The sequence below is a fragment of the Bubalus kerabau genome, chromosome 1, assembly GCF_029407905.1.
Source record: "Bubalus kerabau isolate K-KA32 ecotype Philippines breed swamp buffalo chromosome 1, PCC_UOA_SB_1v2, whole genome shotgun sequence".
In the NCBI taxonomy this organism is placed as follows: Eukaryota; Metazoa; Chordata; class Mammalia; order Artiodactyla; family Bovidae; genus Bubalus; species Bubalus kerabau.
In genome coordinates this window covers 211,789,664-211,814,836 of record NC_073624.1, presented here as the reverse complement: position 1 = coordinate 211,814,836, position 25,173 = coordinate 211,789,664, and the positions used below count along the sequence as shown (strand labels likewise).

Here is a 25,173-nt window from a genome sequence, read left to right as displayed (position 1 = left end):
CCTTATCCATTTGCCTGCTGATGGACATTTAGGTTGCTTCCATGTCCTAGCTATTGTAAACAGTGCTTCAGTGAACACTGGGGTACACGTGCCTCTTTCAGTTCTGGTTTCCTTGGTGTATATGCCCAGCAGTGGGATTGCTGTGTTGTATGGCAATTCTATTTCCAGTTTTTTATGGAATCTCCACACTGTTCTCCATAGTGGCTGTAACAGTTTGCATTCACACCAACAGTGTAAGAGGGTTACCTTTTCTCCACACCTTCTCCAGCATTTATTATTCATAGACATTTTGATGGTGGCCATTCTGACCAGCATGAGATGATATCTCATTGTGGTTTTGATTTCCATTTCTTTAATAATGAGTGATGTTGAGCATCTTTTCATGTGTTTATTAGCCATCTGTATCTCTTTTTTGGAGAAATTACTGTTTAGTTCTATTGCCCACTTTTTGATTGGGTTGTTTGTTTTTCTGGTATTGAGCTACATGAACTGCTTGTATATTTTGGAGATTAATTCTATGTCAGTTGTTTCATTTACTATTAGTTTCTCCCATTCTGAGGGCTGCCTTTTCACTGAACTTATAGTTTCCTTTGTTGTGCAAAAGGTTTTAAGTTTAATTAGGTCCTATTTGTTTATTTTTGCTTTTATTTCCATTACTCTGGGAGGTGGGTCATACAGGATCTTGCTGTGATTTATGTCAGAGAGTGTTCTGCCTATGTTTTCCTCTTGGAGTTTTATAGTTTCTGGCCTTACATTTAGATGTTTAATCCATTTTGGGTTTATTTTTGTGTATGATGTTAGAAAGTGTTCTAGTTTAATTTTGTTACATGTGGTTGACCAGTTTTCCCAGCACCACTTGTTAAAGAGATTGTCTTTTCTTCATTGTGTATTTTGCCTCTTTTGTCAAAGATAAGGTGTCCATAGATGCATGGATTTATCTCTGGGCTTTCTATTTTGTTCCATTGACCTATATTTCTGTCTTTGTCCAGTATCATACTGTCTTGATGACTGTAGCTTTGTAGTATAGTATGAAGTCAGGAAGGTTGATTTCTCCAGTTCCATTCTTCTTTCGCAAGGTTGTTTTGGCTATTCGAGGTTTTCATGTTTCCATACAAATTGTGAAATTATTTATTCTAGTTCTGTGAAAAATATCATTGGTAGCTTGATAGGGATTGTGTTGAATCTATAGATTGCTTTGGGTAGTATACTCATTTTCACTATATTGATTCTTCCAGTCCACGAACATGGTATATTTCTTTATTTCTGTCATCTTTGACTTCTTTCATCAGGATTTTATAGTTTTCTATACACAGGCCTTTTGTTTCTTTAGGTAAATTTATTCCTAAGTATTTTTTTCTTTTCATTGCAATGGTGAATGGGATTGTTTCCTTAATTTATCTTTCTAAATTTTTCCTTGTTAGTGTATAGGAACACAAGGGATTTCTGTGTATTAATTTAATATCCTGAAGCTTTTCTATATTCATTGATTAGCTCTAGTAATTTTATGGTGGTATCTTTAGGGTTTTCTATGTAGAGGATCATGTCATCTGCAAACAGTGAGTGTTTTACTTCTTCTCTTCCAATTGGGATTCCTTTTATTTCTTTTTCTTCTCTGACTGCTGTGCCTAGGACTTCCAAAACTATGTTGAATAGTAATGGTGAGAGTGGGCACCTTTGTCTTGTTCCTGATTTTAGAGGAAATGCTTTCAATTTTTCTCCACTGAGGATAATGTTTGCTGTGAGTTTGTCATATGTGGCCTTTATTATGTTGAGGTATGTTCCTTTTATGCCTGCTTTCTGGAGAGGTTTTTTTTTTTAATTATCATAAATGGGTGTTGAATTTTGTTAAAGGCTTTTTCTGCATCTATTGAAATAATCATATGGTTTTTATCTTTCAATTTGTTAATATGGTGTATCACATTGATTGATTTGCAAATATTGAGGAACCCTTGCATCCTTGGAATAAAGCCCATTTGGTCATGATGTATTATCTTTTAAATATGTTTTTGGATTCTGCTTGGTAGAATTTTGTCGAGGATGTTTGCATCCATGTTCATCAGTGATATTGGCCTGTAGTTTTCATTTTTTGTGGTGTCTTTGGTTTTGGTATTAGGGTGATGGTGGCCTCATAGAATAAGATGGGGAGTTTACCTTCCTCTGCAATTTTGTGGAAGGATTTTGGTAGGATAGATATTAGTTCATCTCTAAATTTTTGGTATAATTCACACGTGAAGCCATCTTGTCCTGGGCCTTTGTTGGAAGATTTTAGATTACAGTTTCAATTTCAGTGCTTGTGATTGGTCTGTTCAGATTTTCTATTTCTTTCTGCTTCAGTTTTGGAAGGTTATACTTTTCTAAGAATTTGTCCATTTCTTCCAGGTTATCCATTTTATTGGCATATAGTTGCTCATAGTAGTCTCTTTATGATCTTTTGTAGTTTTGTGTTGTCTGTTGTGTGATTTCTCCATTTTCATTTCTAATTTTATTGATTTGATTCTTCTCTCTTTTTTTCTTGATGAGTTTGGCTAATGATGTGTCTATTTTGTTTATCTTCTCAAAAAACCAACTTTTATTATTTTATTTTATGCCATCCAACCATCACATCCTCTGTCATCCACTTCTCCTGCCCTCAATCTTTCCCAGCATCAGGGTATTTTCCAATGAGTCAGCTTTTAATAAGATTCTTTTTTAAAAAAATATGAATTTATTTATTTTAATTGGAGGGTAATTACTTTACAATATTGTATTGGTTTTGCCATACATCAACATGAATCCACCGCGGGTGTACATGTGTTCCCCATCCTGAACCCTCCTCCCACCTCCCTCCCCATACCATTCCTCTGGGTCATCCCAGTGCACAAGCCCCGAGCATCCTGTATCATGCATCGACCCTAGTCTGGTGATTCGTTTCACATATGATATTATACATGTTACAATGCCATTCTCCCAAATCATCCCACCCTCGCCCTCTCCCACAGAGTCCAAAAGACTGTTCTATACATCTGTGTCTCTTTTGCTGTCTTACATACAGGGTTATCGTTACCATCTTTCTAAATTCCATATATATGCATTAGTATACTGTATTGGTGTTTTTCTTTCTGGCTTACTTCACTCTGTATAATAGGCTCCAGTTTTATCCGCCTCATTAGAGCTGATTCAAATGTATTCTTTTTAATGGCTGAGTAATACTCCATTGTGTATATGTACCACAGCTTTCTTATCCATTCATCTGCCGATGGACATCTAGGTTGCTTCCATGTCCTGGCTATTATAAACAGTGCTGTGATGAACACTGGCGTACATGTGTCTCTTTCAATTCTGGTTTCCTCAGTGTGTATGCCCAGCAGTGGGATTGCTGGATCATAAGGCAGTTCTATTTCCAGTTTTTTAAGGAATCTCCACACTGTTCTCCATAGTGGCTGTACTAGTTTGCATTCCCACCAACAGTGTAAGAGGGTTCCCATTTCTCCACACCCTCTCCAGCATTTATTGCTTGTAGACTTTTGGATAGCAGCCATTCTGACTGGCGTGAAATGGTACCTCATTGTGGTTTTGATTTGCATTTCTCTGATAATGAGTGATGTTGAGAATCTTTTCATGTGTTTGTTAGCCATCTTTATGTCTTCTTTGGAGAAATATCTGTTTAGTTCTTTGGCCCATTTTTTGATTGGGTCGTTTATTTTTCTGGAATTGAGCTGCAGGAGTTGCTTGTATATTTTTGAGATTAGTTGCTTGTCAGTTGCTTCATTTGCTATTATTTTCTCCCATTCTGAAGGCTGTCTTTTCACCCTGCTTATAGTTTCCTTTGTTGTGCAGAAGCTTTTAATTTTAATTAGGTCCCATTTGTTTATTTTTGCTTTTATTTCCAATATTCTGGGAGGTGTGTCATAGAGGATCCTGCTGTGATGTATGTCGGAGAGTGTTTTGCCTATGTGCTCCTCTAGGAGTTTTATAGTTTCTGGTCTTACGTTTGGATCTTTAATCCATTTTGAGTTTATTTTTGTGTATGGTGTTAGAAAGTGTTCTAGTTTCATTCTTTTACAACTGGTTGACCAGTTTTCCCAGCACCACTTGTTAAAGAGATTGTCTTTTCTCCATTATATATTCTTGCCTCCTTTGTCAAAGATAAGGTGTCCATAGGTGTGTGGATTTATCTCTGGGCTTTCTATTTTGTTCCAAGAATCAACTTTTAGTTTTGTTGATCTTTGCTATAGTCTCCTTTGTTTCTTTTTCATTTATTTCTGCTATGAGTTTTATTATTTCTTTCCTTCTATTAACTTTGGGTTTTTTCTGTTCTTCTTTTTCTAGTTGCTTTAGGTGTAAAATTAGGCTGTTTATTTGATGTTTCTCTTGTTTCTTGAGGTAGGCTTGTATTGCTATGGGCCTCCCTCTGGGCACTGCTTTTACTGAATCCCATAGATTTTGGGTTGCTGTGTTTTCATTTTCATTTGTTTCTGTGCATATTTTGATCTCCTTTATGATTTCTTCTGTGATATGTTGGTTATTCAGAAGTTTGTTGTTTAGCCTCCATCATTCAGTCAGTCAGTCAGTTCAGTCGCTCAGTCATGTCCGACTCTTTGTGACCCCATGAATTGCAGCACGCCAGGCCTCCCTGTCCATCACCAACTCCCGGAGTTCACTCAAACTCAACGTCCGTTGAGTCGGTGATGCCATCCAGCCATCTCATCCTCTGTCGTCCCCTTCTCCTCCTGCCCTCAATCTCTCCCAGCATCAGAGTCTTTACCAATGAGTCAGCTCTTCTCATGAGGTGGCCAAAGTACTGGAGTTTCAGCTTTAGCATCATTCCTTCCAAAGAACACCCAGGGCTGATCTCCTTTGAATGGACTGGTTGGATCTCCTTGCAGTCCAAGGGACTCTCAAAAGTCTTCTCCAACACCACAGTTCAAAAGCATCAATTCTTCGGTGCTCAGCTTTCTTCACAGTCCAACTCTCACATCCATACATGACCACTGGAAAAACCATAGCCTTGACTAGATGGACCTTTGTTGGCAAAGTAATGTCTCTGCTTTTGAATATGCTATTTAGGTTGGTCATAACTTTCCTTTCAAGGACTAAGCGTCTTTTAATTTCATGGCTGCAGTCACCATCTGCAGTGATTTTGGAGCCCAGAAAAATAAAGTCTGACACTGTTTCCACTGTTTCCCCATCTATTTCCCATGAAATGATGGGAACGGATGCCATGATCTTAGTTTTCTGAATGTTGAGCTTTAAGCCAACTTTTTCACTCTCCTCTTTCACTTTCATCAAGAAGCTCTTTAGTTCTTCACTTTCTGCCATAAGGGTGGTGTCATCTGCATATCTGAGGTTATTGATATTTCTCCTGGCAATCTTGATTCCAGCTTGTGCTTCTTCCAGCCCAGCGTTTCTCATGATGTACTCTGCATATAAGTTAAATAAGCAGGGTGACAATATACAGCCTTGACATACTCCTTTTCCTATTTGGAACCAGTCTGTTGTTTCATGTCCAGTTCTAACTGTTGCTTCCTGACCTGCATACAGGTTTCTCAAGAGGCAGGTCAGGGGTTAGCCTCCATATGTTTGTGTTTTTTATAGTTTTTTTCCTCTGTAGTTGATATCTGGCACTGTGATCAGAAAAGATGCTTGAAATGATCTCAAATTTTAAAAATTTACCAAGGCTAGATTTGTGACCCAGGATGTGATCTATCCTGGATAATGTTTCATGTGCACTTAAGAAAAAGGTGAAATACATTGGTGTTTTTTTGGTGAAATGCCCTGTAGATATCAATTAGGTCTAACTGGTCCGTTGTATCATTTAAAACTTGTGTTTCCCTGCTAATTTTCTGTTTGGTTGACCTATTTATAGGTGTGAGTGGGGTATTAAAGTCCTCCACTGTTATTGTGTTACTCTTAATGTCCCCTTTCCTACTTGTTAGCATTTGCCTTATGTATGGAGGTGCTACTAACATTAGGTGCATGTATATTTATAATTGTTTATCTTCTTCTTGGATTGATCCCTTGATCATTATCTAGTGTCCTATGTCTCTTATCATGGTCTTTATTTCAAAGTCTATTTTATCTGATATGAGTATTGCTAGTCCTGCTTTCTTTTGGTCTCCATTTTCATGAGATATCTTTTTCCAGCCCCTGACTTTCAGTCTGTATGTGTCCCTATATTTGAGGTGGGTCTCTTGTAGACAGCATATATAGGGGTCTTGTTTTTGTATCCATTTGGTCAGTCTTTGTCTTTTGGTTGGAGCATTTAACCCATTTACATTTAAGATAATTATTGATAAGTATGATCCTGTTACTATTTACTTTGTTGTTTTGGGTTCATTTTTATAAACCTTTTCTGTGTTTCCTATCTAGAAAAGCTCCTTTAGCATTTGTTGAAGAGCTGATTTGGTGGTTCTGAATTCTCTCAGCTTTTGCTTGTCTGTAAATGTTTTGATTTCTCCTTCATATATGAATGATATTCTTGCTGGATAGAGTAATACTGGTTGTAGGTTTTCCTCTTTCATCAGTTAAAGTATATCCTGCCATTCCCTTCTGGCCTGAAGAGTTTCTATTGAAAGATCAATTGTCATCCTTATGAGGAATCCCCTTGTGTATTATTTGTTGCTTTTCCCTTGCTGCTTTTGGTATTTATTCTTTGTGTTTAATTTTTGTGTTTAATTCTTTGTGTTTAATTTTTGTTAGTTGATTAACATTTGTCTTGTGTTTTTCCTTGGGTTTATCCTGTTTGGGACTCTGGGTTTCTTGGACTTGGGTGGCTATTTCCTTTCCCATTTTGGGGAAGTTTTCAACTATTATCTCCTCAAGTATCTTCTCATGCCCTTTCTTTCTTTCTTTTGGGACACCTTGGAGAAGACTCTTGAGTATCCCTTGGACTGCAAAGAGATGAAACCAGTTAGTCCTAAAGGAAATCAACCTTGAATATTTATTGGAAGGACTGATGCTGAAGTGCCAATACTTTGGCCACATGATGTGAAGAGCTGACTCATTAGAAAAGACCCTGATGCTGGAAAAGATTGAAAGCAGGAGGAGAAGGGTATGACAGAGGATGAGATGTTTGGATGGCCTCTCTGACTCAAAGGACATGAGTTTGAGCAAGCTCCAGGAGGTGGTGAAGGATAGGGGAGATTGGGGTGCTGTAGTCCGTAGGGTCACAAAGAGTTGGACACAACTGAGTGACTGAACAACAACAACATGGTACACACAAAATCACATACATTCTGAGACCCAGGACAGAGGCGGGAATATGAAAGAAGCACGCATGTAATTTCCTTATAAATTACAACTAAAAGTCTATGTTAACTAGACTAGAATCAATACTGTTGTGCTGGACAAGACTCTGGAGAGTTTCTTGGATAGTAAGGAGATCAAATCAGTCAATCATAAAAGAAATTAACCCTGAATATTTACTGGAAGGACCAGTGCTGAAGCTGAAGCTCCGGTACTTTGGCCACTTGATTTGAATAGCTGACTCATTTGAAAAGACCCTGATGCTGGGAAAGATTGAAGGCAAGAGGAGAAGGGGGTGACAGAGGATGAGATGGCTGGATGGCATCACTAATTCAATGGACATGAGTTTGAACAAACTCTGGTAGATAGTAAAGGACCTGGAAGCCTGGTGTACTGCAGTTCATGGGGTCTCAAGGAGTCAGACACGACTTAGCAACTGAATGGCAACAACAATAATATTATCAACTATATTTCAATTTAAAACATTTATTAAAAATAGTTACAAATTCAGTAATGCTGCAGGGTACAAAAGCAACATGGAAAAATCAGTTGTGTTTTTGTGCACACATAGATAAATTAACAAAACAATCTTGTTTATAATTACATAAATGAGAATAAATATCCAGTAATAAATTTAACCAAGGAATTTAAAGATATGTACTGAAAAATATATGAAATTAATGAAAGAAATGAGAGGCCCAAATAAGTGGAAAGATATTCCATGCACACAGGTAGGATGAATTGATGTTCAAATATAGAAACTACCCAAAAACAGCCTATAGATTTCCTGAAATCTTCTTCAGTACTCAATTTAAAGAAATAAACAATTCTATAGTTTGTATGAAACCACAAAAGACCCCAAATAGCTAAAGCACTCCTGAGAAAGAAAAAAGCTGGTGGCATTATGCTCCCTGATTTCAAACTATATGGCAAGGTATACCAATCAACAAATGATATGCTATTGGCATAAAAACAGACACAAATAAACTGAACAAAATAGAGGTCCAAGAAATAAACCCACATATATGTGGTCAATGAATATACTAAAATGGAGCCAAGAATATTCAATGAGAAAAATTTGTTTTTTCAAAAAAAGGTGTTGGGAACACTATGTAGCTATATGCAAAAGAATGAATCTGGAGCAATATCCTATCTCATACACAAATGTTATCTCAAAATAGATTAAAGATTGAATATAAGATTTGAAACCAAGAGAATCCTAGAAGAAAACAAAGGCAGTAAGACACTAAAAGCAAAGACAATAGAAACAAAAATAAACAAGTGGGGCTACTTAGAAAATAAAAAAAATAAAAACTCTGCACAGCAAGGAAAACCATCAACAAAATGTAAAAGCAATCTTCCAAATGGGATAAAATATTTGAAAATCACATATTTGATACAGAATTAGTGTCTCAAATGTTTTGTTAAAAACTCATATGAGTCAATAGTGAAAACACAAACAATAGTACTTAAAAAATAATCAGAGGATCTGAACAGACATTTTCCAAGGAATCCATACAGATAGCCAACATGCTCACCTTCAATAATCATTCAAGAATTTCAAATCAAAGCCATAATGATGTCACATAACACCTGTTAGAATGGCTGACATCAAAAACAAGAAACAACAACTGCAGGTGAGGATAGGGAGCAAGGGGAACACTTGTGGCCTTTGGTGGAATGTAAACTGGCACATCCACTATGGAAAACAGTAAAACATTTCCTGAAAACTTAAAAGTAAAACTACCATATGTATGATCCAGTACTTCCACTTCAGGGTATTTATCTGAAAGAAATAAAAAGTACTATCTCAAAAATATATCTGCATCATTATTTACAACAGTCAAGACTTTGAAACAACATATTTGTCCGTTGATGAGTAGGAAATATATATATATATATATAATTCAGTCAAAAAATAAAGAAAATTCTAACATTTTATACAACATGAGTGGACTATGAAGACACTGTGGTAAGTAAAATAAATCATACAGACAAAGACAAGTACTATACGATCTCACTTTTATATGAGATCTAAAAGTTAAAAAAAGAAAACAAATGCTGAGAAGAGATTGGTGGTTACCAGAGGCAGGAATTGGCAGTGGGTGAAATGGGTGAAGGTGATCAAGAGATACAAACTCCCAGTTATCAAATAAGTAAGTCATGGGGATGTAATGTACAGTATGATGACAATAGTTAATAATACTTTAAGATATACTTAAAAACTGTTAAGAGAGTAAGTCTTAAAAGTTCTCATCATAAGAACAAATTTCTACTTGTTGTAACTTCATTGATGGCTTCCCAGGTAGCACAGGTGGTAAAGAGCCCACCTGCCAATGCAGGAGATGTGGATTCGATCCCTGGTCCAGGAAGATCCCCTGGAAGAGGGCATGGCAACTCACTCCAATATTCTTGCCTGGAGAATCCAATGGACAGAGGAGCTTGGTGCGCTATAGTCCATAGCGTTGCAAAGAGTCAGATAAGACTGAAACAACTTAGCACCCACAAGCAGCATGCATGATATTCACTTATCAGTTACAATGAAAAGTCTATGTTAACTAGACATACCATGGAGAACATTTTATAATATGTATGTATATGAAAATACTATCTTGTATATGTTGAACTAATATAACATTATATGTTAATTATACCTCAATTTAAACTTTTAAAAAACAAAATTATTGGCATGTTTCTGGGCCCTAGAAGAGATAGGACACACGACCACGGAGCACTCAGTGACATTGCACCTGAAATAGTCCATTAAAATCTGGGTCCTTCAGACCCACTAAGTGAAACAGGACCAGCAGAAGTCCCTATAAGATGGAAATGGTTATCTGGGACCAGGCCAAAGTAGGACCAGAGAGACCAAACTGCATGTACATGTAGTCCAGGGAAAGCAGGAGAGTAAAGGTGTTTTCTTTCTGCACTCCATGAATCCCACTGGTTTAATACATAATTACAAACAGGGTGAGGAGAGCTCAGTTGTGTCCGACTCTTTGCAACCCTGTGGACTGTAGTTCACCAGGCTCCTCTGTCCATGGGGATTCTCCAGGCAAGAATACTGCAGTGGGTTGCCATGTTCTCCTCCAGGGGATCTTCCCAACCCAGGGATTGAACCCAGGTCTCCTGCATTGCAGGCAGATTCTTTACCATCTGAGCAAAATTTGACTGTAATCACAGTTTTTCAACTTGTTTCTTCCCTCAACAAAGAGATGGGAATACCAGACCACCTGACCTGCCTCTTGAAAAACCTGTATGCAGGTCAGGAAGCAACAGAATTGGATATGGAACAACTGATTGGAAATAGGAAAAGGAATACATTAAGGCTGTATACTGTCACCCATTATTTAACTTATATGCAGAGTAAGTACATCATGAGAAACACTGGGCTGGAAGAAGCACAAGTTGGAATCAAGATTGCTGGGAGAAATATCAATAACCTCAGATATGCATATGACACCACCCTTATGGCAGAAAGTGAAGAGGAACTAAAAAGCCTCCTGATGAAAGTGAAAGAGGAGAGTGAAAAAGTTGGCTTAAAGCTCAACATTCAGAAAACTAAGATCATGGCATCCAGTCCCATCACTTCATGGCAAATAGATGGGGAAACAGTGGAAACAGTGGCTGACTTTATTTTTCTGGGCTCCAAAATCACTGCAGATGGTGATTGCAGCCATGAAATTAAAAGATGCTTGTTCCTTGGAAGGAAAGTTATGATCAACCTAGATAGCATATTAAAAAGCAGAGACATTACTCTGTCAACAAAGGTCCGTCTAGTCAAGGCTATGGTTTTTCCAGTGGTCATGTATGGATGTGAGATTTGGACTATAAAGAAAGCTAAGTGCCAAAGAATTGATGCTTTTGAACTGCGTTGTTGGAGAAGACTCTTGAGAGTCCATGGGACTGCAAGGAGATCCAACCAGTCCATCCTAAAGATCAGTCCTGGGTGTTCATTGGAAGGACTGATGTTGAAGCTGAAACTCCAATACTTTGGCCACCTGATGGGAAGAGCTGACTCATTTGAAAAGACCTTGGTGCTGGGAAAGATTGAGAGCAGGAGGAGAAGGGGATGACAGAGGATGAGATCGTTGGATAGCATCACCGACTCAATGGACATGGGTTTGGGTGAACTCCGGGATCTGGTGATGGACAGGGATGCCTGGTGTGCTGTGGTTCATGGGGTCGCAAGGAGTCGGACATGACTGAGTGACTGAACTGAATGTTTATTTTCTCCTGTTATTTAAAATTCCTGATTCATCCCTTTAATGGTTGTCTGGTGATTTACCATATGGTATATTGAAACACACATAGACATTTCCTTTTTGTTGAACATACATATATATATTCACAACACACTTCCCCGTCCTTACCTATCTCTTGTAATTTGTTCAAACTCATGTCCATTGAGTCAGTGATACCATTCAACCATCTTATCCTTTGTCACACTCTTCTCTCTTGCCCTCAATCTTTCCCAGCATCAGAGTATTTTCAAATGAGTCAGCTCTTTTCATCAGGTGGCCAAAGTACTGGCGCTTCAGCTTCAGCATCAGTTTTTCCAATGAATATTAAGGGTTAATTTTCTTTACAATTGACTGGTTTCATTTCTTTGCAGTCCAAGGGACTCTCAAGAGGCTTCTCCAACACCACAGTTCAAATGGATCAATTACTCAGCGCTCAGCCTTCTTTATGGTACAGCTCTCACATCTGTACATGACTACTGGAAAAACCGTAGCTCTGGCTAGACAGACAGACCTTTGTTGGCAAAGTGATGTATCTGCTTTTAAATACACTGTCTAGGTTTGTCATAGCTTTTCTTCCAAGAAGCAAGTTTCTTTTAATTTCATGGCTGCAGTCACCTTCCACAGTGATTTTGGAGCCCAATAAAATAAAGTCTGCCACTGTTTCCATTTTTCCCCATCTATATGCCATGAAATGATGGGATCAGATGCCATGATCTTAGTTTTTCAAATGTTGAAGTTTTAAGCCAGCTTTTTCACTCTCCTCTTTCACCTTCATCAAGAGGCTCTTTAGTTCCTCTTCACTTTCTGCCATTAGGGTGGTGTCATCTGTATATATGAAGTTGTTGATATTTCTCCTTGCAATCTTCTTTCCAGCTTGTGTTTCATCCAGCCTGGTATTTGCATGATATACTCTGCATGTAAGTTAAATAAGCAGGGTGACAATATACAGCCTTGACCTACTCCTTTCTCAATTTGAACCAGTTCATTGTTCAATGTCTGGTTCTAACTATTGCATCTTGTCCTGCCTACAGGTTTCTCAGGAGGCAAGTAATGTGGTCTGGTATTTTCATTTCTTTAAGAATTTTCCACAGTTTGTTGTGATCCACACAGTCAAAGGCTTTAGCGTAGTCAATGAAGCAAAAGTAGATGTTTTTCTGGAATACCCTTGCTTTTTCTATGATCCAGCGGATTTTGGCAATTTGATATCTAGTTCCTCGGCCTTTTCTAAATCTATCTGGAAGTTCTCAGTTCATGTATTTTTGAAATCTAGCTTGAAAGATTTTGAGCATTACCTTGCTAGCATGTGAATTGAGTGCAATTGTGCAGCAGTTTGAACATTCTTTGGCATTGCTTTTCTTTGGGAGTGGAATGAAAACTGACCTTTTCCAGTCCTGTGGCAACTGCTGAGTTTTCTAAATTTGCTGGCATAATGAGTGCAGCACTGTAACAGCATCATCTTTTAGGATTTGAAATAGCTCAGCTGAAATTTCATCACATCCAATAGCTTTGTTCATAGTAATACCTCCCTATGGCCCACTTGCCTTCACACTCCAGGATGTCTGGCTCTAGGTGAATGATCACACCACCATGGTCATTAAGAGCTTTTTTGTACTGTTCTGTGTATTCTGGTCACATCTTCTTAATATCTCCTGCTTCTGTTAAGTCCATATTGTTTCTGTCCGCTATTGTGCCCATCATTGTATGAAATGTTCCATTGGTATCTTGATTTTCTTGAAGATATCTCTAGTCTTTCCCACTCTATTATTTTACTCTATTTCTTTGTCTTGTTCACTTAAGAAGACTTTCCTATCTTTCCTTGTTATTCTTTGGAACTCTATTCAGATGGGTACATCTTTCCCTTTCTCTTTTGCTTTTAGCTTCTTTTCTTTTTTCAGCTGTTTGTAAGTCCTCCTCAGACAACCATTTTGCCTTTTGCATTTCTTTTTCTTAGGGGTGGTCTTGATCACTGCCTCCTCTACAATGTCACAAACCTCCACCCATAGTTCTTCAGGCACCCTGTCTATCAGATCTAATCCCTTGAATGTATTTGTCACTTCCACAGCATAATCATAAGGAATTTGATTTAGGTCATATCTGAATGGCCTAGTGGTTTTCCTTACTTCAATTTAAGTTTAAATTTTGCAATACAGAATTCATGATAAGAGCCACAGTCAGCTCCAGGTCTTGTTTTTCCTGACTGTATAGAACTCCTCCTTCTTTAGTCACAAAGAATATAATCAATCTGATTTTGGTATTAACCATCTGGTGATGTCCATGTGTATAGTTGTCTTTTGTGTTGTTGGAAGAGGATGTTTGCCATGACCAGTGTGTTCTCTCGGAAAATCTTTGTTAGTCTTTGCCCTGCTTCATTTTGTACCTAAGGCCAAACTTGCCTGTTACTCCAAGTATCTCTTGATTTTTTTGCTTTTGCATTCCAGTCCCCTATGAAGAAAAGGACATTTTTTGGGGTATTAGTTCTAGAAGGTATTTTCTTGAAATATAGATACATATCTCAAGAAAATTTACTAAAGTTATTAAATTTAGGCTACTCTTGTAGCTTAAAATGAACAAGGAATTCTCACTGTCTGCTGCTGCTGCTACTGCTGCTAAGTCACTTCAGTCGTGTCCGACTCTGTGTGACTCCATAGATGGCAGCCCACCAGGCTCCCCCTTCCCTGGGATTCTCCAGGCAAGAACACTGGAGTGGTTGCCATTTCCTTCTCCAATGCATGAAAGTGAAAAGTGAAAGTGAAGTTGCTCAGTCGTGTCCGACTGCTCACTGTCTAAGGGGAAGCAAATCAACTCTGGAGAGTTCCTGGGGTTTCATTCAAGAGAAGGGAAAAATGTTAGGGAGAGAACAGCAGAAGGGCAGCATCTCATAATTTCCCCAAATGTTCAGTATACTACATATAGGTGTTATTCTTCTCTTTTAAATTACAGCATGGAATTTGTATTCATTTAGTTATGGTGATTTTAGTAACTGATTATGAGTCAACTATGCAATAAGGGTCTTCCCTGGTGGCTCAGATGGTAAGGCATCTGTCTGCAATGCGGGAGACCCAGGTTCGATCCTTCCTTCACCAGGAAGATCCCTTGAAGAAGGAAATGGCAACCCACTCCAGTACTGTTGCCTGGAAAATTCCATGGACTGAGGAGCCTGGTAGGCTACAGTCCATGGGGTAACAAAGAGTCGGACACGACTGAGCAACCTCACTTTCAGTTTCATAGTAGGGTATGAGCTTATAACACCTAATACATATTTAAATGACTTTATCTCATTATCTCATAGTTTAAAATGAACCTTTCCTAGCATCTTGTATTATAAAAGATACCAGTTTATTTTAATATTAAACTTTGGAATTCACCTAAACCTGGTTCATTTAAAGTAATTTTTATTTATTGTATTTCAACTTATCTGCTAATGTTAATAGTAAGCCAGCTCATGGAATTTTAGTTCATCTTGAGGTCCACAGTGAATTTATATTTTATTAGAAAAATTTTCTAATAACTTCATAGATTTCAAATAATATTTAATTTAACAGGTAAACTAATTTTCTTAAATTTCTCCTAACATGATAATGCCCAAGTGAAAAATTAAGGACCTCCATTAGAAACCTGGAAATCACACCTGAAAAGTTTTATTTAAATAGGGTTGCAATCACCCTGGTTTCCTGAACCATGCAACACTTTGGGATTTAAACTCTGAATTGTAGTTTAGTCCACGGTCACAAGCATGTTCTTTCCACAGCTGAGAAGTATTCCTTATCTACTAAGATACCCCACATCTCCCCACCAACTTCATGAGAGCTGCCACCACCTCCTTATTCCTCAGGCTGTAGATAAGGGGGTTCAGCATGGGAGTGAGGATGTTGCTGAAAAGAGAGAGAGCCTGGTCCTGCTCTGGACTGTGTGAGGAAGTGAAAGTCATGTAGATGAATATGTTTGGGCCGAAGAAGAGACTTACCACAGTTAGGTGGGAAGAGCAGGTGGCCAGGGCTTTTTTCCTGCCCTTGACAGAGTTCATACGCAGGACAGTGAGGAAGATGAGTGCATAGGAAGCTATGATGAGACTGAAAGGCACAACAAGCAGTACAATGCTTGTGAGCACCACCACTAACTGATACACGGAAGTGTCTTCACAGGAAAGCTTAATGAGGACTGGGACCTCACAGAAGAAATGGTGGATCTCTCTTGACCCACAGATGGGAAAATGCATAGGGTAGACTGTATGGATAAATGAACCTATGGAGCCTCCAATCCAACATCCAGCAACCATGTGCAGACAGAACCTGGGGCTCATGATGGTGGGATAACGCAGTGGGATGCAGACAGCCACGTAGCGGTCATAAGCCATGAGAGTCAAGATGAGGCATTCTGACATTCCCAACATCAGGAAGAAGAAACTCTGTGTTCCACAGCCAATCCATGATATGGTCCTTTTCCCTGTGAAAAAGTTAGAGGCTGTCTTCGGAACAATGGTAGAAGTTAATGTCAAGTCAATGAGGGAGAGTTGACTGAGGAGAATGTACATGGGTGTATGGAGCCGAGAGTCCCCCCAGATCAAGACAATGAGAAGTAAGTTTCCCAGGAAAGCAAGGATGTAGATGAAAATGACCATGAAGTTGAGAACAATGGAATGCTGAAACTCAGGAAAGAGTCCCACGAGGATGAAATCAGTTACTGATGACGCATTCCCACCCACCATGCCTCTAAAAGAAATATAACAGGGCTGGGGAACAAATCAAATGGATTAGAACAATGAACACTCAGTACATATCTTATATCAATATGTGGATCTAAAATTTTATATCTTTCCTCCAAATATTGGACTCACAATATGTGCCATCAACTCATCAGAAATATTTAACTACCTATTATTGAGCAATTGCCTAAAAGTGTGTTAAATAAAGAATATTAAATGATCAACTTTAGTCCCTCTTTGCCTCACTTGGATTCATCTTGTTTTCCTCTTTCTTTTTTCTCTCTTTTTGTTTTCACTTGGAGAATCTTATCGTAACAATGCATCTACTTTCTGCAAATTTGAACCTCAAAATGTATATATTATTTCTGATAGTCATGGACCCTGATTATTAACTCTTGTAGATTTGGGCAAAAGAAATATCAACTTAATTCACTCAATTAGTTTTGAAAATCATAAATCAATTGCTTTTCAAATTTTTAATGAAATATCCCATTGATTTACTTCTTATGGCTAAGTGCCATCATAAACAGGCTTCCCAAGTGGCACAGGTGGTAAAGAATCTGCCTGCCAACGCAGGAGATGCAAAAGACATGGGTTCAATACCTGGATTGGGATGATTCCTGGGAATAGGAAATGGCAACCCATTCCAGTAATCTTGCTTGGGAAATCCCGTGTACAGAGGAGCCAGTAGGGTCTATGGGGCCATAAAGAGTTGGACTTGACTGAGCGACTGAGTAGGTATGTATACCATCATAGATGGAGTAATAGCATTTCCTAAACTTACATAATTATCTGCCAGGAGGCCATCAATATTCTCTTTTTTTGACCAAATAAAGCTTATATTTTCAGTCTAGAATTTTAGATTTTCCTTTACTTGGTCCAAGACACTTTTAAACCTTAGATTCCATTAATTTTAAAGCAGATAACCCAAATTCCAGTCAAATGTACCTTCTCATGGTTTCTCCACACAGCTGAAACTTTGCTTTTATTTCTGCTCAGAATTATCAGTATACTTAAAGCTGAAGAAGAAGAAAATTTCCTATCCACATTTCTACAGTCCCTTATCACATCACACATATAATTATTTATCACCATAGCTAAGAGACAGTGTAGATTGGTGTCTAAGGGCACATATCAGGGGCTGCATGTGTGCTCAGTTACTCAGTTGTGTCTGACTCTTTGTGACCTCCATGGACTGTAGCCCTCCAGGTTCCTCTGTCCATTGGATTTTTCAGGAACGAAGACTGGAGTGGCTTGCCATGTCCTCCTCCAAGGGATCTTCCCAATCTAGGGACTGAACCCATGTCTCCTGCATCTCTGCCCTGGCAGACAGATACTTTACCACTGGGACACCTCAGGGTATCAGGGGCTAGGATACCCAAATTCAAGCCTAGCTGCATCATTTACTATCTATGTCTCACTTTCCTCATCTTTAAAATAAGGAATTTAATCAAATGACTTCAAGAGGGTAGTCAGGCTTAGATGAGTTATTATTATATATGTTTATTATAGTTTTCCATGTATACATATTTCTCCTCACATAAATGTTAAGGTTTTAAGTGCTAGGATTATGTTTTACCAATCTATATCTCAATAAAATCAGCACAATAGCTATAGAAGAGTATATAGTCAATGAATATTTAACCAGAAGGTTGAACAAACCCCATGGAGTTCAGCAGTCCACATTTCCATGTAGAATATATGACAAATCTCTCACTCGATTGGCATTGATGATGAGAGATAAAGCTCTTTCCCTCCATGTCATCTTATGGAAAAGTGGATTTCCTGCTCCTGAATAAGACGGTTGCTGTATATGGGGAAATTTCATATTCTTTGCTGTTTTCTCTCAGAAGTGCAGTGATATAGCATAGACATCAAAATAGCTGGAAATCCTGTTCTCTATGAATGCAGCAGGAATTTCATAATTTAAACAATGCCCTCCTTTGGTTTAGTGTGATGGTTCATTTCTGAATGTGTTTATCCAGATGATTTTTGTAACAAAATATCAGTTAATAACTACTATTATCGTTCCTTTAGTAACAACTCTGCTAAAATATAAATTATGAAGGTAATCTTGTTATAAATTATCAGGAAGCACAAATTTTGCTAAAGTCATATTCATATGATTTCAGAAGAGTTACAGAATAGTTCTTGAAATACTTTTACCAGCCACTTATTTTTCATTCTACATTTACTTAGTAGTCACTATATTTTACACATTCTGTACTAGGTGTTGAAGAAGGGGCAGAAATGCATTCAGATACAGTCAATACCTTCAATGAACTGTGAGTTTAGATATGAAATCATTTCTATCTACTAATCACAGAAGAGTGAAACAAGTGCTATAACTAAGTCTCCTATAGGGTGACATGCCAACACAGAAGACAGAGCTAATGTCTGAGTACGATGTAAGTGGATAATTAGGTAAGATGTAATTTGAGTTCTATCTACCTTGTGCTGTGCTTAGTCGCTCAGTTATGTCTGACTCTTCGTGATCCTATGGACTGTAGCCCGTCAGGCTCCTCTGTCCATGGGGATTCTCCAGGCAAGAATCCTGGAGTGGGTTGCCATGCCCTCCTTCAGGGGATCTTCCCAATCCAGGGATCGAACCCAGGTCTCCCACATTGCAGGTGGATTCTTCACCATCTGAGCCATCAGGGAAGCCCCATATCTACTTAGTACACAGCAACTCATGTACATTTAAAGACTGAGGCAACACAGAGTTTGTTGTGGTTAAAAACACATTGATGGCGAAAATCACATTTCCTACGTAAGTGGGAAACAAATTAGAATTCTTACACACTTTTTTATCCCACTGTTTTGAACTATATAACTCTGAAAGCCTGAGGTTTTCTCATTCCTGAGTAACCTCATGGAATTCTTAACTGTACAGTCATATCATGCCACGTAACTTGTCCTGCCATTTACTTCAATGAGTCGAGACATCCAACTCTTTTGGTATTTTATGTTGAACTCATATGTCTACTAAAAATACTTGATTTCTCTTGCTAGAATAATAATTAAAGGATTTCCAACTTAAAGTGAGTATGAGGTATGGCAAACATTCTAACATTCAAACATTCTAAATCTCAGAAATCATCAGTATCACTGTATCCACCCTATTTGACAATTTGCTTTAGGTCTGTGTTCCTGACTTTAATTACTCAAGGTATGATATTCTTTAAGATTATGAGTGGTTAACTTTATAACAATGAGAATACAACTGGCAAAGAGGTTAATGAAGATGACAGAGTAACAAAGTCAGTGTTTAAAAATATTGGAGCCAAAGCTTTTAGAAAAAGCATCTATATGTGTTTAATTTTTTACTTGATACTTTTACTTAGCTTTTTATAAATGCTTATTAAATAATAACCAACTACCTGAAAACAAATTGTTGGTTGGTGTTTAGGAAGTAGAAACCTTGGATCATAGCATAACCAAATAACACACAGTATTTTTAAAATAAAACAATCAACTATCCCTTAGTAAATATTTCTGTATTATTTATTAAATTTTTCTCACAAAAGTGAATCAATTTTATTAGTTTAATTCAATGGAATGATTACTTACAGAGATCAATTCTGAATATATTTCCATTATTTCTCTAATATGGAAGATAAATCTACTTATAAAGAGGACAGTGTGATATTAACCTGTAGAATTTTATTGACCTTTTAAGACTTTTTACAATGATATGACTACTATATCATTTTATGAATAGAGTTTGCCCTTATTGTTAGCATACTTTGAGGTCATACCTATTATGGGTTCATACAAGGCAGATGGAAATGAAATCACAACTCAGTCATCAAACAGCTTTTCTAAAGCAACAGGATTGATTCAAGAAATTATCAAGAGATTAAATTGTTTCCTGAGTTTAGGTACATCTTTGGATATCAGTTTTGAGTCTAAATGAATAGTAATTCTCATTCTCAAATGTTTTACTTGACATCATACATGGTACCTGCTTAGTATTATGCTGTGTTTGATTATATGAATATTTATGACTCATTATTTAATTGATGTAATTCCTACAGATAGTCAAACAGAAATGTAATTCTATGTAGCTTTCCCCTAGACCTCAATCCTGGGAAGCCTACAGTCAGATTTTTATTTTCCTTTGACAAATACAATCACCAAAGTCTGACATTTGAGGACTTAATGATAATCATATAGATTCTCTACAGAATTTCCATTACCAGGCAAGGTTCAAAACTCCTTATTTTTCCTGGTTCATTTCTACCTTAAATTCTATTTATCTCCAATCTCCTCTGCCTCTTGGAATTGCTGATAACTTCCAGATTTTCTGCGATCAGGCACACCTTCTCACTATGCGGCATTAGCCCTTTATTTTGCATAGAAAAGTGAATGCAACTGACTTGATGTTGATGGCGAGTCATGCATTTTGAAAATGAGACCAGTGGCTATGATTCTATGATACTATGTATATTAAATACTGGCTGGTATATCAGCAAAGATCTAGACAGAAGGCTTAATAATTTCCCATCAAGGGTCTGGAGACCTTGGTAGTGAATAACCTAGGGGAACACAGTCCCCAGACTTTAATTAATTTTGATTCCAGATTGTAATAGGAAAACTTAGAAATTAATTGGCAAACGTTAAAATGTACAAAAATATTTCTCACCATGGAAAAATATTCAGATGTTTTAAAATATTTTCACATGATAAACCACAAGGCAAATGATGAATTTCCATCAGGGACATGTAGTCTGCCCTATGATAAATTTCAAAAATAGAAGGATACTCAATATTCAGTATTTCTACATTTACCTCACCCCCCCAAGAAACTTACCCCAACTTTTATATGATTCTTTTAGCCAGTATGACTTATAAAGAAGTTAATTGTATAGTAGTTTGATAATATAGCTTCATTTTAACATACTGACATATGGTAAATAAAATCAACTGAAATCAGAAGGACCTAAATTAATGGTCATCCCTCCAATTTTTTAACTGTAAATTTTGTTCAAGTAACTTAAATTTCTGAGTTTTAGTAATGTTTCTGTGAACATGGGCATAGTAAAGCTGCCCTCACTAGGCTGTGTTTTATATAACCCATTTGAATGAACAAAGTTAATGGAGTCCTTGTAATGTTTCTCAGAAAGTCAATGTGAAGTCTGTCTTGGTTAATTATTACCTGGTTTTGAGAGTATCTTTTGCATATCTAGAGCAAAGCATAGTATCAAAAGACTTAGTGTTTCCTGTCTCTAAAAGCAATCTGACTGACTATGACTGAATATTTGCCCACAAAAACTCAAAAATAATTTGCAAAATATCACGAAAACCAGATTGTTTTAAAATATGCACTTCAGTTCTTTAAAAACAACTAGAATTGTCAAAGGAAACAAAAAATCAGGCAAACATATTCAGAAAAAGTTGGAAAAGTAAGGTACCTTAGTTAAAAAAAGGGATGGAAATAATTGCATAATTTTATGTTTCATCAATGAAAAAGCAATTATAAATTAATATGTAGTATTTTGGTAATATCAACTCTTTGCATCAGTTTGGTTCAGTCGCTCAGTCGTGTCTGACTCTTTTCGACCCCATGAAGCGCAGCACGCCAGGCCTCCCTGTCCATCACAAACTCCCGGAGTTCACTCAGACTCATGTCCATCGAGTCAGTGATGCCATCCAGCCATCTCATCCTCTGTCGTCCCCTTCTCCTCCTGCCCCCAATCCCTCCCAGCGTCAGAGTCTTTTCCAATGAGTCAGCTCTTCGCATGAGGTGGCCAAAGAACTGGAGTTTCAGCATCATTCCCTCCAAAGAAATTCCAGGGCTGATTTCCTTCAGAATGGACTGGTTGGATCTCCTTCATACAAATGTATAAATTAATAAATGTTTAATTTGTACAAGCGGTATAAACAAACATGCCATACACTACTCTGGATTTTTTATCAAAATTTCTGCCTTATTATATTGAATTTCTCCTTTGCATGTGTGCTTACACTTTCATGTTATAATACAGCTGTTTGAGGACAAAGATAACACTAATTCCTCTTTATATCATCTGTATTTAGGTCAGTGAACTACCACCAAAACTGCCCTGCTGCATATATTTGTATGGCCCAGGGGCTCAGAAAATTGTGTGAAATTCAAATTTCAGTGTCCATCAGGAAGGTTTATTAGAATACGTTCATTCTTATTAATTTCCATATTAGCTACAGTTGCTTCTATACTTTCAGAGTTGATTAGTTGTGGCAGAGACACTATAGATCACAAAGCCTAAAATATTAAATATCTGAATACTAAAAGAAAAAGTTTGTTATCTTTATAAGTTTATTGAAAACATATTCACTGTTAGTGAATATGAAATATGACATTATATTTAATTTTATTCTCCATTTTAAGAATGAAGAGATAATCAGGCTGGTGATATTCCCTAGAATGGTTTCATTCCAAAGATGGGTATATCTTTCCTCTTCTCCTTTACCTTTAGGTTCTTTTCTTTTCCCAGCTGTTTGGAAGCCCTCCCCAGAAAACCATTTTGCCTTTTGTGTTGCCTTTTCTTGGGGGTGGTCTTGATCATTGCTTCCTCTACAATGTCACAAACCTCCACCCATAGTTCTTCAGGCACCCTGTCTATCAGATCTAATCCCTTGAATGTATTTGTCACTTCCACAGCATAATCATAAGGGATTTGATTTAGGTCATATCTGAATTTTGCAATATGGTGTTCATGATGAGAGCCCCAGTCAGCTCCAGGTCTTGTTTTTCCTGACTGTATAGAGCCTCTCCATCTTCAGTCACAAAGAATATAATCAGTCTGATTTTGGTATTGATCATCTGGTGATGTCCATGCGTATAGTTGTCTTTTGTGTTGTTGGAAGAGGATGTTTGCTATGACCAGTGTGTTCTCTTGGAAAATCTTTGTTAGTCTTTGCCCTGCTTCATTTTGTACACTAAAGCCAAACTTGCCTGTTACTCCAAGTATCTCTTGACTTTTTGCTTTTGCATTCCAGTCCCCTCTGAAGAAAAGGACATCTTTTTTGGGTGTTAGTTCTAGAAGCCGTTTTCTTGAGATATAGATACATATCTCAAGGAAATTTACTAAAGTGAGTAGCTTCAAATGAACAAGGAATTCTCACTGTCTAAGGGGAAGCAAATCAACTCTGGAGAGTTCCTGAGATTTCATTCAAGGGAAGGGAAAAATGTTGGGGAGAAAACAGCAGAAGGGCAACATCTCGTAATTTCGCCAATTGTTCAGTATACTACTTATAGGTATTATTCTTCCCTTTAAATTACAGTGTGGAATTTGTATCCATTTAGTTAATGTGATTTTAATAACTAATTATGAGTCAACTATGCAATAAGATATTTATACAGTAGGGTATGACCTTATAACACCTAATACATATGTAAATGACTTTATCTCATCATCTCGTAGTTTAAAATGCACCTTTCCTTAGCATCTTGTATTATGCAAGATACCAGTTTATTTTAATATTTAACTTTGGAATTCACCTAAACCTGGTTCATTTAAAGTAATTTTTATTTATTGTATTTCAACTTATCTGCTAATGTTAATAGTAAGCCAGCTCATGGAATTTTAGTTCATCTTGAGGTCCACAGTGAATTTATATTTTATTAGAAAAATTTTCTAATAACTTCATAGATTTCAAATAATATTTAATTTAACAGGTAAACTAATTTTCTTAAATTTCTCCTAACATGATAATGCCCAAGTGAAAAATTAAGGACCTCCATTAGAAACCTGGAAATCACACCTGAAAAGTTTTATTTAAATAGGGTTGCAATCACCCTGGTTTCCTGAACCATGCAACACTTTGGGATTTAAACTCTGAATTGTAGTTTAGTCCACGGTCACAAGCATGTTCTTTCCACAGCTGAGAAGTATTCCTTATCTACTAAGATACCCCACATCTCCCCACCAACTTCATGAGAGCTGCCACCACCTCCTTATTCCTCAGGCTGTAGATAAGGGGGTTCAGCATGGGAGTGAGGATGTTGCTGAAAAGAGAGAGAGCCTGGTCCTGCTGTGGACTATGTGAGGAAGTGAAAGTCATGTAGATGAATATGTTTGGGCCGAAGAAGAGACTTACCACAGTTAGGTGGGAAGAGCAGGTGGCCAGGGCTTTTTTCCTGCCCTTGACAGAGTTCATACGCAGGACAGTGAGGAAGATGAGTGTATAGGAAGCTATGATGAGACTGAAAGGCACAACAAGCAGTACAATGCTTGTGAGCACCACCACTAACTGATACACGGAAGTGTCTTCACAGGAAAGCTTAATGAGGACTGGGACCTCACAGAAGAAATGGTGGATCTCTCTTGACCCACAGATGGGAAAATGCATAGGGTAGACTGTATGGATAAATGAACCTATGGAGCCTCCAATCCAACATCCAGCAACCATGTGCAGACAGAACCTGGGGCTCATGATGGTGAGATAACGCAGTGGGATGCAGACAGCCACGTAGCGGTCATAAGCCATGAGAGTCAAGATGAGGCATTCTGACATTCCCAACATCAGGTAGAAGAAACTCTGTGTTCCACAGCCAATCCATGATATGGTCCTTTTCCCTGTGAAAAAGTTAGAGGCTGTCTTCGGAACAATGGTAGAAGTTAATGTCAAGTCAATGAGGGAGAGTTGACTGAGGAGAATGTACATGGGTGTATGGAGCCGAGAGTCCCCCCAGATCAAGACAATGAGAAGTAAGTTTCCCAGGAAAGCAAGGATGTAGATGAAAATGACCACGAAGTTGAGAACAATGGAATGCTGAAACTCAGGAAAGAGTCCCACAAGGATGAAATCAGTTACTGATGACGCATTCCCACCCACCATGCCTCTAAAAGAAATATAACGGGGCTGGGGAACAAATCAAATGGATTAGAACAATGGACACTCAGTACATGTCTTATATCAATATGTGCATTTAAATTTTATATCTTTCCTCCCAACATTGGACTCTCACAATATGTGCTATTAACTCATCAGAAGTATTTAACTACATTTTGTTGAGCA

At 37.6% G+C, this 25,173-nt stretch overlaps 2 protein-coding genes across 2 annotated transcripts; both read right to left on the bottom strand.

Moving 5' to 3' along the window:
• Positions 1–15,237: 15,237 nt before the first annotated feature.
• Positions 15,238–16,173, bottom strand: LOC129642195 (olfactory receptor 2L3-like). The gene has a single exon (XM_055566755.1). It carries the CDS (start codon positions 16,171–16,173, stop codon positions 15,238–15,240), a length of 936 nt encoding a protein of 311 aa, XP_055422730.1.
• Positions 16,174–24,057: 7,884 nt separating this feature from the next.
• Positions 24,058–24,993, bottom strand: LOC129642194 (olfactory receptor 2L8-like). The gene has a single exon (XM_055566754.1). It carries the CDS (start codon positions 24,991–24,993, stop codon positions 24,058–24,060), a length of 936 nt encoding a protein of 311 aa, XP_055422729.1.
• Positions 24,994–25,173: the final 180 nt, after the last annotated feature.

Bases quoted from the DNA above. Each gene is read 5' to 3' on its own strand.
- LOC129642195 (XM_055566755.1), bottom strand. From the start codon at position 16,173: ATGGTGGGTGGGAATGCGTCATCAGTAACTGATTTCATCCTCGTGGGA.
- LOC129642194 (XM_055566754.1), bottom strand. From the start codon at position 24,993: ATGGTGGGTGGGAATGCGTCATCAGTAACTGATTTCATCCTTGTGGGA.